We start from the raw sequence: 14,376 nt of genomic DNA, 5'->3' as shown, positions 1-14,376 counted from the left end.
ATCTAGCCAGTTACAAAACAGTAAAAGAACCATGAGAAAATAACACTAGGCACTGCAGAAGATACAACAGGACAGTAAAAGTTATCACTAATAAAATAGTTACCTGGAAACCATGCTAATGTCAACACCTAGTACTTAGGTGGCTAAAGCCGACACACAAGTCCTGTAGAGAGTGATCTATCTTCTGCTTTCTCTGACCAGCCATTTGAGTGTTTTACACTCCCTGTTTGACACCAGCAAAAACCAAGGAAATGTTTATTGACTGATGTCCCACAATTACTTCTCCTTGGTAATGACTCACATTTCCTTTCTAAAAAAAATTCCCTCCACTGTGCGAAATGCTGAACTGGATGATAGCGTGGGTATGAAAACATGTATAGAAAAGGCATTTGGATATAGCCTACATGAACTACATAATTTAATATGTTCTTGTTCTGTAGTTGATGCTTTTTTTCCATTCAGCATATTGGCTCAAAGAAAATAATTCAGAAACCTGTTGCCCAACAGAAATACCCAAAAAAACGAAAGCCAAGTCACATTCTTAGGTTCAGTGGTTGCTAAAAGGATTTAGCCTGCCACAAGACAGTGCTTTATTATATTTAAAGAAAAAAAAATAGGAGCAGCAACTTATCGCAATTCTCCACTACTGTGCAATGACAATGGAACCAATACAACATGGAAACTTGTTATGTGAGACTGTACGACATCTGGAGATCACAGCCTTATGCTCCTTCTTGCTCAGGATAATTTAGAATTTTGCGGTGAGCTTGACGCAAATACTGCTGCTGTTTGAAGTAAACCTTAAAAGCTCCTTTTATAGCAACAAAAGCAATTCCACCCTGAAATAAAAAGATATTTTGAAAACCTGCACAGCTCCGTGTCATATCATTGCATATGTTCTTTTTAAAAATTTCTGGTCAAAGAAGATTTGTTTTCCAATCATACAGCATTTTCTTTTGAAGTTTAGCTGATTAGGACAATTCCAAATGAGTATCTCAATGTTTTCTGTCACAATGCACTACTACAGAGGTTAATGTTAAAGGGGTTACATACTGGATCTATAAAACCTTCTTAAATCTTTTACTGGCTTGGAAGTCTGGCAGATATTCTAGAAAAATCAAAATACATTCTATTTAAAGAACAGAGTAAAATGCAGATACATATCTGCTTTCCTCTCTTCTCTGAATATATACTATAAATGGCATAAGGGATAATACTAATTACCATTCTATAATCAGACTGTGAAAAAGGCCACTTGCCAAAAGCAAGCGTGGAGTGAAATAAAATCTGTGTTTCTTTTTTAAAACAAACTTTTTTTTTCAGAAAGTTTTACACTATGTTTATCTTAAGTCTTCAAAAGAAGAAGAGACACTAAGAAGCTTTTAGTCTGCATGAACAGTTCTTCCTTTGCAGAGATTGTTCTTAGAAGATTCTGGTTCATCTTCATTATGCGAAGAGAGGCAACCTTAACCCCCTCCCCCTTCCTTAATCAGATGCCACTCAAGTTCTAGATCAATTCACATTCCTTTTTAGTGTTTTTCCCTCCCCCCACAACACTTCATATTCCCACATTATAATCGTTTATGAAACAAACAGTACTGAATCTTACCAAGATTGTCCTTTGTAAGTTTGAGTTAACGCTGCTGAACATCAGCTTGCCAACTATCGTGGCTATAGTAGGGAAAACTAGAGCTCCACATAGAATACGTGTAGCAGAGACATGATCTGCCAAAGGGTTGGCCTCTGCTGGAATACGAGGAACAGGACATCCAATGCCTAAAGGGAGGAGAGTGGAGGAAGAAAAAGGTTACATAGCCACTACTTCAAACAGAACACAGAAAGCACATTAGTGCCCACCCCCCCCTCCATTACAAATCTATAGCCCAATTACTTTGAGAACTATCCCTATTCTGTTCCCATCAAATACTGTATTCATTTTTACTTTCAAATAAGACTCATGATTTTCAGTAGCTCATTACTAAGGTCTTCACTGAAACCACACCCTTGCTCCTCTTGTCCCACCTTTCTCAGTAGGTACTATACAAACACAATCTAAATGTGACTGAACATAAAAGAGAGGAGAGGTGTTAATCACCTTTACTTAAGAATGACAAAAACTACTTGCCTATCCCCATCTCCTAAAGGCACAAATTCAAGCTTGATGCTTCCTTCTAAATTTCATCACAGTACCTGGAAATATGCTGTTCAAAATTTGTAGCTTATTAGAGTATTTGCGCCACAGTCTCAGCACATAGTCCTCCCAACGAATCATCTTGCCCAATATTAGCATGACTGGGATAGTGGGTAGTCCAATCAAAAGAAATAAAGGATCAGCTCTCTCCATGACGTCAAGACCTTCTTTGTGACCCACAACCTGGTAAACAAGTATACAGTTGACAAACATAACAAAGGCCACGAGTGGACAAAGAATATAACTTTTTAAAAGCCTAGTTTATTTGGGGCTGCCCAGGCATTTTGAGTTGAAGAAAAAAAAAGAATACTGTTTTACTTAACATACTCAGTTTTCCCTTTGCATCCTTCGTTGCTTATCAGGCGTAATGCAGGTGAGCTGCCAGCCCTAGTTTGCAAGGCATTAATCTTGCAGAGAGCTGTAACACAATTCCTTACCATCTCAAGAAATGTTTCATGTGCTTCTGTGTAAAAAAAGCCTAAACATCTGAAACACCAAAACAGCATGCTTTCCAAAATGCATAGAAGAATTTACAATTTCAGAATGATTAATTCTACACTCAATAAATTGATTACATACTACTCTTTAAAGACTAAATTGATAGCAAGCATCTCAGGATGTTTTAATCAAAAATTTCTGTTATTTAGGAATGCCTTATGCAACGGAAACCACAGTTTAAAAAAGCAATGCTTCTCTAGACCATGCAGGAAGAGAGACATTATTTTCAACTGTAGTGGAAATAGAAGCATATCTTCACTTGTACCTTATTTTTAAATGTGGTTAGTGCTACAGTTTTAAAGCACAGTCATTACTGTGTGTCTAAGCCTTTCTAGTGGAACTTAAAATTAATCAGACTTCGCAGTTTAAAGAAATGTACGTATTAAAACTGTAACAGAACAGTGCCTTATGTTTTCCTAAGAAGTACATACTTTTTATTTTGACTAAGTAACGAAATTAAAGTAGTAGTTATCCTCTAGAGTTGTCTCAATTTAAGAATTACTAAATGCTAACAAAGTCCTTGAAGTGCTTCTAGAAAGAAAGGGCTTTCATGACTTTTTCCATAAGAATTCAGGAAGACTAAAACCACTAAAATAATTATTACTACATTTGTCAGGCACTGGATTTCCTGATGTGCTTTCATTGTCTTCTTGTTTTCCCCACAAGTGCAAAAAGTTATCAAGTCTTCAGTTGCACAAAACTTAGAATTGGGTAGTAAGAATATACAACAATAGCAAAATTAAAGAAAAAAAACCACAACCAAAAAACTCTAGTACTTCTGGAATAGGTAGGACACAAGAAGCAGCTAGGGTAACGTACCACTGTACCTTCAAACTGTACTTTTTAGCCTTGCTTTGAAAATCATTCCCTTTTATTCTTCTAGAACGGGAAGTTACGTTATATACCACAGTCTCTAAAAATAGGCATAACCAATATTGCTGCTGCCAAAAAGATTATTCCTGCAAAAAATATTCAGCATGTCTTCCAGCTTCTCCACTATCTTCCATCCAAATTGTGATGTCTGACGCTGCCCTTTTTCTTATAGTCCTTGTCCATCAAAAAAAGCCTCAGTATCTTGTCTCTTCTGCTTTAGATAACTGTTTCTCTCTGTTTTCAGTAACCCCATATGATTTGTTACTGACTTAGTTATCTACCACTGGAATCACAATGTCAATTCTGTATTTATGTTTCTCCATCTGAAGCTTAACCTTTAAAAATAGCTTTTGTGCTTCTCTCTGGCCCTTCAACTGAAGCGAAGGGTCTGAAATGCATCAGGAAACAAGTTGTAGAAACCTAGCAAATTCAAGGTGGCAAAAGAGGTGGAACAGTTTCCCTCCACCCCCAGTTTAATCTCCTCCATTATAAGCAAAATAAATCATTCTCTTAGCCAGCGTGCCATCCATATGATCAGAAAACATTAAATCAAAGGAAAAGAGCTAATTCTTCATACCTGGGATCTGACCAGCTATCTAAACTAGTGTTTAGGGAGATACTCATTTTAAAAGCAAAACAACTACAGAAAGGAACATTTGTCTTTCCATTTGTTTACGTAGTTCTAGAGAAGCAAAAGGTTATGTAATTCCTACAGAAAAAGGCTCAGCATAGCAGTAAGCAAGGAGATAAGGACTGGTACATTTCACAAAGTCTAGTTGTAGCATTACAGATAGTTGCAATGTTCCTCTAAGGGCCACAACAGGAACAAAAGGTCAGATCAGGAAATTCCTAAGTGTAGCATTCTGTAACACAGAGACTCATCCACTGGAACAGAGGAGGCACTAAAAGTCATTATACATCACTTATGCATCTGCGTGACCCTGGCCACACTGGTACCATGGAGACTGCATCAACTCACATGAGCTCCACTTAAGTGGTTGTCGTACACGTTTCTGCTATGAGATGACGTACAAACAGAACCAAAACAGCCCACAATCTCGAAACGGAGTCACTTGTAGAACAGCAGGGCAGTATCACATGGCTCAAGAAAAAGTAGTGCCATATGACTTACACGGATAACGACTAAGTTGTGTATTTAAAATTAAAACTATGCAGAGGAATACCTACTAGCATAAAGATTTGTTAATTCTATCTACAACTGAGTCAGCATCAGAAAGACTTTTCATGCTTTCAGGCAAAACAAAGGTTATGGGCTTGATATAGGAATCAACAACTAAAACTGTACAACTAGAATAACCTTTGTTACCATCTATGAAAACTTGTCTTCTTACTCGTCTTGTAACTTTCCATAGTTAATAGTCTACCACCTGTCAATATTATTTTTATATGTCAGTAGCAAGCTCACAAGAACAGAAGTAGGAAAACTAAGTATTTTTTTCCCTATCAACTAACCATACAGTCGGAAGTAATTAAAAACATACCATTAATTTGCAGTGTTTTGCATTTGTTGTTTATGAAGGAATTGCACCATTCAGAGCACGCATTTTCCTTTATACAATAAAAAGTGAAAGGACTGAAAAGTTCACCAGATCTCAATCCTTTGACTGTTACCAGCAAAAATAGTTCTACAGATAAAAGAAGAGATTAGTCTCATGTCTTTTCTGAAGAATTAGACTACCCATTATTAGTGGTTAGGTGGTAATGGCACCTTTTCTGTAACAACAGAAGTGGGTTCACCAGCCTGCCATACAAAGAGCAGCCAGCTGCAGTAGTAGTGAGTTTTGTTAGTTGCAGACTGAGCCACTTTGAACAGGCATACTTAGCTTTACACAGTATGATCAGTTAAAAGCAAAAAGCTTTCTATCCACTCATCTTGAATTCACTTGTTAACTACACTGGAAGTGCTGAAAGCAGCTAAAGCATGTTTTAAGCCAAGGGAAGAAGAGTCTTAATTGACTTTTTCTTTAGAAGACTTGCTTTCAAAGCTGGTAAGAAGAGGGAATACACATGTACCTGCATCACTGTCACAGCTCCGTATGTAACAGCTGTCCAGTATATAGAGCCCACCATTATTCCAGCTGCAGCAAATGGACATGCCTTTGAGATCAGTCGATCTGCAAGATCCAAAACGTAAACAACTGGACCTACGGTAAAAGAAAAGTAAGGTTCAAGATAAATGTACATAAGCATACTGAGGAAAGCTCTCAGCATCTATCACTGATAAGAAAAAATGAACCTTGCAAAACACAAGTCTGACATTCTACATGTGCTGTTTAAATGAGAACATATAATTAAAAAGCTACTAAGCTGAACTTGTAACTTATTTCTACCTACCATATCATTCACCACAACATCTTTCTGAAAGATTAATCTACTGGTTAGAGCACTGACTAATTTACCCACTAAAGCTGACGAGCTTCCCTTGTGTTGAATCAGAATTGTTCTGTTGTAGAAACCATTTTAGGCTTAGTGGCTTTTTTACTTGTGAGATATTTTAGTTTTCAAAGGAATAAATACTAATTAGTTGTAACATACTTCATGTGCTTATCTTCGATAGCTTCACCGGAGAATTTTGTCACTAAGCTATCCTCTACAATAAAAAGTAGCACATGAAAGATTTTGTCCATTGAAAGACAGTAAACACCTCACCAGCACCCTGCTTTAAATACACCAGCTGATGTAAATTAGTCCCTAAGCAGTTGACAAAGTTTAACTATAGAGTTTATTTATTCTCAAGTTGAGCATCCTGTTATTGATGAGGTATCAAAATAAAAGGGTTTCTGAAAAACGAACACTCTACTCAAAGTACAGAGAACTGTAACAAGCAGTTCAACTGTATTAATAGTTATGTTTAACTTTCCAGGACAGACTTAAAAAGTGCTGGGATGTCTGTATGTGCTGAAAGTAGCAACAAGGTCATAACTGCAAGTACTAAATGCTCCGTAATTTACACATCTTGACTGTTTCCCACAGTCACTAAAAAGGTTGTTCAGCTGTACTATTTTAAAAACTTGCATTTGTTTGAAAAAGGCGAAGACAAGAGACTCAAAAACCCCATCATATTTGGTGAATCCTAAAGGGCAACACAAAGCACTGAAGCTTGCTTTATACATCTTGGCAAGGTGATATGGCAACAGGAGAAGTCTAACGCTAAAAGTACTAACAAATTGCACCTACTGATATTAATCATTAAAAGAAGCCAGCTACAGAGGTATGGAATCTTGAGAAAAGACTAGAAAAAACATTGTTCCAATAATTATTATTTTTTTTAATTAGCTCTTTAGGAAGGAAGTAGTAAGAAAGGAATCATAGAAGACAAATGTAACTTTCTTTTAAGACAGTATTGAGGAAGAAGCACGAAATTAAATATCACTGACATACAAATTAAAGAAGGAAATCAAAATACAAAAGTATTTTTCATTTTGTAAAAACTATCATGCTTTAGCAGAGCTTTTCCTGACAAACTCTGTTTTCTATTTATTAAACTCAAATAATTATCTAAAGGATACTTCCGTTACTTTCAAAGTGGTGTCAATATTTTCCTATTTAATAAAAAATTTCTCAGCTAAGAAGAAAATAGCTAGTAAGAACATAGTTACTACCAATCTCTAAAACTGATATGCACTATCAAATTTGAAATGAAATTACAATTTTAAGAAGATACGTCACTAGGGGGTTGTTTTGAATTGGTAAATACATAAAAGGAATCCACTGTTACTCAAAGATATTTGTTGATGTCTCCTCATGTTGATATTACTTCAAAACTATAATCATAATTAAAAAGTTGTGTTAGGCAGTGCCCTTTCACATAAATTTGTTTTTAGAAAAAAGTTTCCAGCAGTATATTAGAGAAGTCTTAATGTAAATAAATTTCTGAACTATGATACCTCAGGGAAACTTTAGTTGTTACTTTTTCACTGGTTAAGTAATTTTAATGTCTTGAATAGTATGACTAGTAATGTCTTCAAAAGACCCCTGCTGCAGCAGAGACAGGGCTACCGGCAAGACTCCTTGAAGACATCTCACTGTCCTAACTCCGCCTGGTGTGACCTTGACTGACCTACAGTTGAGTTGTGATGTAACAGTTTTGGGTTACTAGAAAGAGCTACAAAAGGACAAGACTGTCTCACTTGTTTAAGGCACTTCAAGCTCATGATTGATGTTTGATGGACCCAAATTTATTTCCCTGCTCTACTACAGATGTCCTGTATACTCTTACACAAGTCTGAATTTTTATGCCCTTATAATCTTTAAAAAGACAGTATTGGGAGGGAAAAGACACTAAAAGATTCTTGCATGCAAGAGCTGAACAATCTCGTGCAAGAATTTTAGGCTGGCACGACAAGCTACGAATGTAAGCATTTAGGAATCTTGGCTTTCAAATAAAGTATGCCACAAATTGCAAGAACAAATGAAAAAGCCTGTTGTTTATGTGCACGTATCCTCTCCAAACTATAGTTGCTTCTCCTTTTTTCCATTGCCAAAATACAATGCAAATGCAGCTCACATTACCATTTCATCATTCAAGATACAAGAACTTCAAACAGGTTCCAGTTTTGTGCTACATTTTAAGTGTCCAGATATCAAACCATTTTTTTTCCCCAAAGTCAACGCTAAATGTTACCATTTGATGCCTTCTTTATGATGGAGATGACGATTCCTCTCTATCTTATCCTTATAGCAAACCTGAATCGTAGTTGATATATAAATAACTTGGTAGTTAAGTTTCATGCTGGTTTATGTTTTCTTGAATATCAACTATACACTAGTCCATATTTTCCTTTCCATTACTCAGTGTTCTATCATGGAAATAAATGTCATCATCCATGTAAAATTCCCTTCTCACCTTAATTTTGTCAGCCCTTATAATAACAGAAAAGAGGTCCTGTCCCAAAGAACTGGCAGTCCATTTTCAGCTGTTTCATTCCAAAAATAAGATACTTAAAAAATCTTTAAAATCCTCTAAATGCTTGTACTCATATGCTATATCAGCATTTCTTTAAAAAGTAGTTTTACTTTTAAACAAAATTTAAGTTTCCATGGAAACATTTCATTTTCTTGCCCTATTTAATATAGCTCATAGAACATGGGCGAATGAAGGAATAACTGCAACCACTGCTCATTTAAACATATGCAACATATTGTGCAATGTCCTACTTGGCTACTCCAGCGTTTTTTTCACCTTGACATGCAGAGCTAGAGCAATGCCCAGCAACCACAGATATTCTGCCTCTTCAATATAGGGCAATATTGACTCAGGAATACCTCCCAAAGTAAAAATATGTTTTTCAGGTAATGCAACAGATTGCTAAGTAAGGGTCTCTGACTTTCCTTTGGTAACGGTTTCTCTTCAAGCTAAGGAAAAAAGGGATGTGTTTATGTGCTAGTATGTGGCAATTGCTGACAGAAGTCACCCTCTGCTCAACAAGAAAAAACCAAATCACATTAACTGAATTAATTATAGGTCAATCACTTACAAGACTTATCAATATACCTAAGTCGAACACATTCAGAATTTTCAGAAGGCATTTAACTGAGTCACCACATAGGATGTGAGCAGAATATAAAGTTCTTTCTGTCTGGAAAAGGGAATAGACAAGTTTTCAACAGAATTCACACTCCAAGCAGAAAAAAGGAAAAAAAAAAGTAGGAACAATAGAAAGAAACAACCCATTATATGATGTTCAAAATTTAAATGATACATCTCTTACCTAGCTTTGGAAATACTATTAAATATTCTGCATTGCACTGAGGACAAGCAACTCTAGCAGTACTGTTTCCTCTTTGCTTTTCATCCACCCAGCGCTGTAGACAAGTCTGATGAACCCATTTCGTAGAGCCCCTGCACCTGCAAGGTCTCACCCACTCTGCTGTCCGATCATCCTCATCGGTAGCAAAACAAACCCAGCAGCTTCTGTAATTACAGGAAGGAAAAGAGATGATATTTTTTGCTACTTTTACATGCTTAAAATAAACTTTCACATGTGAAAGCGTGTAGTTTAAAAAAAATGTGCATCTAGAGGAGGTGATGCTTGTCATTTCATTCTTAATCACCAAAAATTTAAGTATTTTGTACTGCAGTCTTGTTCTGGTATTAACATAATATTACAGACAGCTAAATAACTGCTTTTAATACATTCTGAATTACTAATTTAAGTTTTAGCTAATTTATGAATTAAAAAGCATCGAGACTGTAGCTCAACCTCTGAATAATTTAGCATATGAAAAATCCGTATATTTTAAAATGTGTTATAATCTCATTCTACAGCAGACATGTTGGTAAGTTTTTAAAATTAAAAATATAAGATCAATACAGTAGCCTGTTACTAGGGAAACTAACTCAAATCCACTTAAGTGACAAAACACAAATGATACAATGTATCACAAAGCTAAATAATTATATTCAATTCATTCCCTCTTTGAAAAGGGAAAGTAACTCATTCAGATAAATCGATTTTGTGTAACAAATAAAGTACTTCAAGAATACTATTATACCACTAGAGGAGGAAATTTCTGCACTGAAGAATTATCTGGATATATAAAATTCAAGCATACTAATTCTAATAAGGAGAAACCAAAAGACTGACGGGCTATGTGACCTGATCTTAGGAGAGCACACATCTTAGTAATTCCCAGATATCTGAGCTGATGATTAGGCCAGACCCTTGGACACCTTACAGCTTTCTCTTGCAAGTAAAATATGGATCTAAACTAGGAAAATTATCAGATATGTTGACCCAATAACTTAGTTTTTGCTGTGAAATAATTGGCTAATTCCCATATTGAAGATATGGACATTTAGATAATAAACTAGAATCTAACAAAATAAGGATCTTACAACAAATATAATCTGGTTTGATGTATTTTTTAAAAATAAGTATTTTATACAAGCCATTGCAATCACAGTTAAAGCTTTACAAAAAGTGTACAGCAATAGCATCCCCATAATTGAACTATCAAGGTAAAATCTAATTAGATACTGTGCACTAATTGCAGTTTTACAGCACTATTTTGATGCTGAAATTTTGTTCTCTTAACTTGAGTAACATCATTAAGATGAAACAGTTAAAGGCCTCTTATGGGTAACCACTAACAGACAGTAATTGAGATTCTAAGCTGAGAAATGCTCTGGCATTACTACACAAAATAACATCAAGATTCAAAAATTGTGACTGCAGTTTCTATGTGGGGATGGTAACAGTTCATGATGCTTTTCCTCTCCCTCTCCTAGCATTTGTTGTCAGTAATAAACCTTCTTCCTAGCCTTTTAAACTCTTCCATCAATTTTTTTTCCCTGTTTCAGCTTCTCAACTATTCATCACCTTTACTCTCCCCCTCATATTTTTCATTTCAGTCTGTCCTTTCTGCATCCCATCTCTAACCTCTGTTGGCATCTGGGAGGAGAAATTACAGTTTAGAAGTCTCCTTCAACTCTAGTCATTTTGCTAAATTGTGATATGCTCTCTTACAGAAATCAGCACTAAATAGTTGACAGAAAACTAACTTCGTAAATTTATACTTGAATATATACATCCTAAAGGTCTTTCCTCTGCACCTTTTCCGAAAAAAAAAAACAACCCACAACTAACAAACAATGCTTGTAATTAACTAAAGCTCGTTAGACAAAATTTAGACAGGAATTTTATGCACAGCAAGGGCCAATCTTACTAGAGCCACTTTTGAAGCAACAAAAACAGAGTAATTCCTTTATAAGGTCACTATTTTCTCCCTAGCACTTGTAACAGGTTGGTGGTTTTATTTTGTTTTTAATGGCTCTATGAGGAGAAGGGGAGGGGGAAATCTACCATGGGAAACTCGAGTTTTGTCAGGCTCAAACTTGAAGTAATGAAAAATACTGTTGTCTAACAGCTTCCTTTTAAGACCTCACTATTTTGAATAGTATTCTATTTGTAAATTGAAAATGTTTCTCTACAGAAGAATAACTATGTTTTGTTTATAGGAATAACTGTGCCTATAAAATATTCATAAGAGATTATTTTAAAGCACTGAATCTTTTTCTGATTTATAGTGGTGGAAGAATACTGAAATTAAGTTGCAAGCGTGTAAGAGCAGAACATAGCCTGTAGCAACTTATTACTGGCCTACTTCTGAAAGGGAACGCAATTTGAGATGCAGATTCCAGGGAAGACTGCAGGAAAAGCAATTTAATATTGAATAACAGGTAAACCAAACATAACTGTCCTGTCTGCATATCCAGTTGTAAGTACAGAACATATAGTAGGTACAGATGTAAATTTTTAACATCGGTGTTCTAAAAGTAGAAAGAACTGCATCAGTTTGCACTCAAGACTATTCAATCGGAAGACTGACATCTTGAATCAGAACTCTAATTTCTTCCATTTGTCTTCATGGGAAGGTAAAAGTAAAGCCTGACTTTGCTTGTATCTGTCCTTCCCCACAACATCTGTTTAAATCAGAATCGTCACGTTATGCACTCCTGTAATACAATCCCTCTTTTCCCCTTCATGCTCCTGATATGCACCTGTAGCAGTTCTAAAGGAAAGAACACATTAACCTTCCCAATCAGAAGGAGGAAAGACAGCTGAGCCACAAGTTAGTAAGAATCTAGATGAAAATGTTGAGACCACCATAAAGATTTGAGAGTACTACAAAGCACGGCATAAATTCTGATTCATTGCACTTGATACCAAGGAGTTCTTAAGGAACATGAGTTCTTGCAATGTTTATTGATTTTCTATTATTTACACCAAGAACCCCCAAATTTACTGTAAGAACAAACAATACAACACTACTGATAATTATTCTTCAGTAGTTTTTTGCTACATTCAAGGTAAACACTCACTCATTCATTCCACATCCTATTTAGGTCTACAACTGCTCTAAATTTGTAACTTAGATTTTTATTTTTAAACTAAAGGCTTCCCAATAGAGCTAGTTAGGTCTGAGGGTGCTGGTGAGGTCAGATGCCACCACACCACAGAAGTCTAAAGTTTATTCAAATAATGACAGATTTAAGCATGAAAATAATATTGCTACACTACAATTTTAACCTGTGAATTTGTCCATCATTACTTTGTAGATTAAATAGTGTTCAAGTTTTCTGTTAAGGTTAGTAAGTCAAGAAAAACACGCATCTTTTCTTTAATTGCTACATCCAATTTCTTGACAGGCAATCATATTTGAAAACCTGAAAGATGCATAAGAAAAACAAAATCCTTTACAGACTTAAACCTTTAACAAGTCATGAATAATGAACAGTAAATTCCTTGTATGCTGTCATCAGCTTTATCTCTTTCCATTGACAGCAGCTGTGGCAGAAAGGGCTAAATAAAACCATTTCAAAACCAGTATCTTGGCTCTTGCCAGATTTTCCATTTTCTTGTACTGAATAAAATATGACCTTGATTCTTATCACTGAATCAGGTTGCTACTCAGATAACCTGAAATAGAAAAGGCTGACAAGGTAGAACAAAGCATTGTTTCTGATGGAAACTCAAACCTTTTTCCTTCATGACTTTCTGCAGAGCCAAATCAATAATACTAATGTGTTTTTCCACACTTTCTTGACTTTAAAAAAAATCAAAATAAAACATACACAAAAAATATGCCTAAGTAATTATTTCAGCTTTGAATATAGGGTTATAATGCCTTTTAGATTCAGTTCTCCACCATCTAAAGCTCTCTGGTCTCAAAATTCTATTTTGACTCCAAAAATAACTCATTTTTTGCATCAGGTTTTTTTCTCTACACCAAAGATAAACTCTTTTCAGGACATTGCATATGTTAAGAGCAAAGGAGAGAGAGAGAAAGTTGTATGAAAGACTAGAGGTCCTACACTCCAAATATTATATGACTAATCCAGAAAGCCAAGGCCTGCCTGAAGGCAGGTTTCTCCAAACAACGAGTTTCTAGTAAGGAAGCTACTCTCTCCTGTACCTGGCTGGAGGTAGAGCTCCAAAACACCAGTAAGATCCTCCAGCACCAAAACATACCCAGAAGCTGCTTTCCTTTTCATTGAGTTATACTCCTTCTAAAGGTTACTTTTTTCCCAGACCAGTCTTAGATGGGAGAAAGGACAGGATCTAATTCATGTTACTTAAATAAAAATCTGCCTCAGTCTGTGGGAGCTGAATTCACCATAACACAGCTTTGTTTTCAAGCAGGCATAACTGTGTAAGCAATACAAGAGTAACTTGAAAGCAATATCTTAATTATATATAGACTAGTGAAAAGTCTGCAGAAATCTTTAATGTCCCATAGGCCCAGCAGATATCCTTGTGTCCACAACACTTAATGGAAGATGACTTGTGAGACGGGACAGCACAGCTGCTTTATACGCTGGTTTCAGATATTCAGTACCACAAAAGACAATGCAAAAAGTCTTGGAATTTTTTCCCTGGTGTTCAGTAGCACACACGTACGAATGGCAAGCAAAACCAGTAAAATTATGCAAAAAGAAGCTTCTTGCAAGACTTTTAGAAGGACCTAACCCTTACTATGGGAAACGCGAATTTGAACATGCATGGCATTCTCTAGAGCTGTGAGCTAAAAAGCATTTTTCCTCTCATTACAGATCGTTCAAAATATAAGAAACCTCTTTAAGAGAACTTCTCTGCATTTCTCCCATATCATACAGCAAACTGCTTTCTCTTAAAGCAGCAGGAATTTGCTGATATCTTGCTATCAGAGTAAAACATCCTTGTTCTGCTAAGCGCCAAGTGACTGAGTGGCTTATTGCAATTGAATTTCACATTCAAAAAGAAAAAACTGAAAAGGCTGAAACATAACTGATAGCAATGATAGTACAGAGA

At 35.8% G+C, this 14,376-nt stretch overlaps 1 protein-coding gene across 2 annotated transcripts in view; it reads right to left on the bottom strand.

The window, feature by feature from the left end:
- Window positions 1–14,376, bottom strand: part of MARCHF5 (membrane associated ring-CH-type finger 5) — a 42,836-nt gene that overhangs the window by 14,501 nt on the left and 13,959 nt on the right. The window contains exons 2-6 of one of the 2 annotated variants that reach the window (XM_086616979.1): window positions 9,295–9,497; window positions 5,597–5,727; window positions 2,191–2,374; window positions 1,610–1,776; window positions 547–839 (exon numbers count right to left, since the gene is read on the bottom strand). In XM_086616979.1, the coding sequence (XP_086473105.1) occupies window positions 723–839; window positions 1,610–1,776; window positions 2,191–2,374; window positions 5,597–5,727; window positions 9,295–9,497 (802 nt within the window). In that variant the 3' untranslated portion in view covers window positions 547–722. Of the gene's footprint in view, window positions 1–546; window positions 840–1,609; window positions 1,777–2,190; window positions 2,375–5,596; window positions 5,728–9,294; window positions 9,498–14,376 lie in introns of those variants that run through there. The other variant, XM_086616978.1, reaches the window with a different exon arrangement.

This window comes from Tauraco erythrolophus, chromosome 9 (genome assembly GCF_009769465.1).
Source record: "Tauraco erythrolophus isolate bTauEry1 chromosome 9, bTauEry1.pri, whole genome shotgun sequence".
Taxonomy (NCBI): Eukaryota; Metazoa; Chordata; class Aves; order Musophagiformes; family Musophagidae; genus Tauraco; species Tauraco erythrolophus.
The sequence above is the reverse complement of the archived record's forward strand: the minus strand, read 5'-3'. Positions and strand labels throughout refer to the sequence as shown.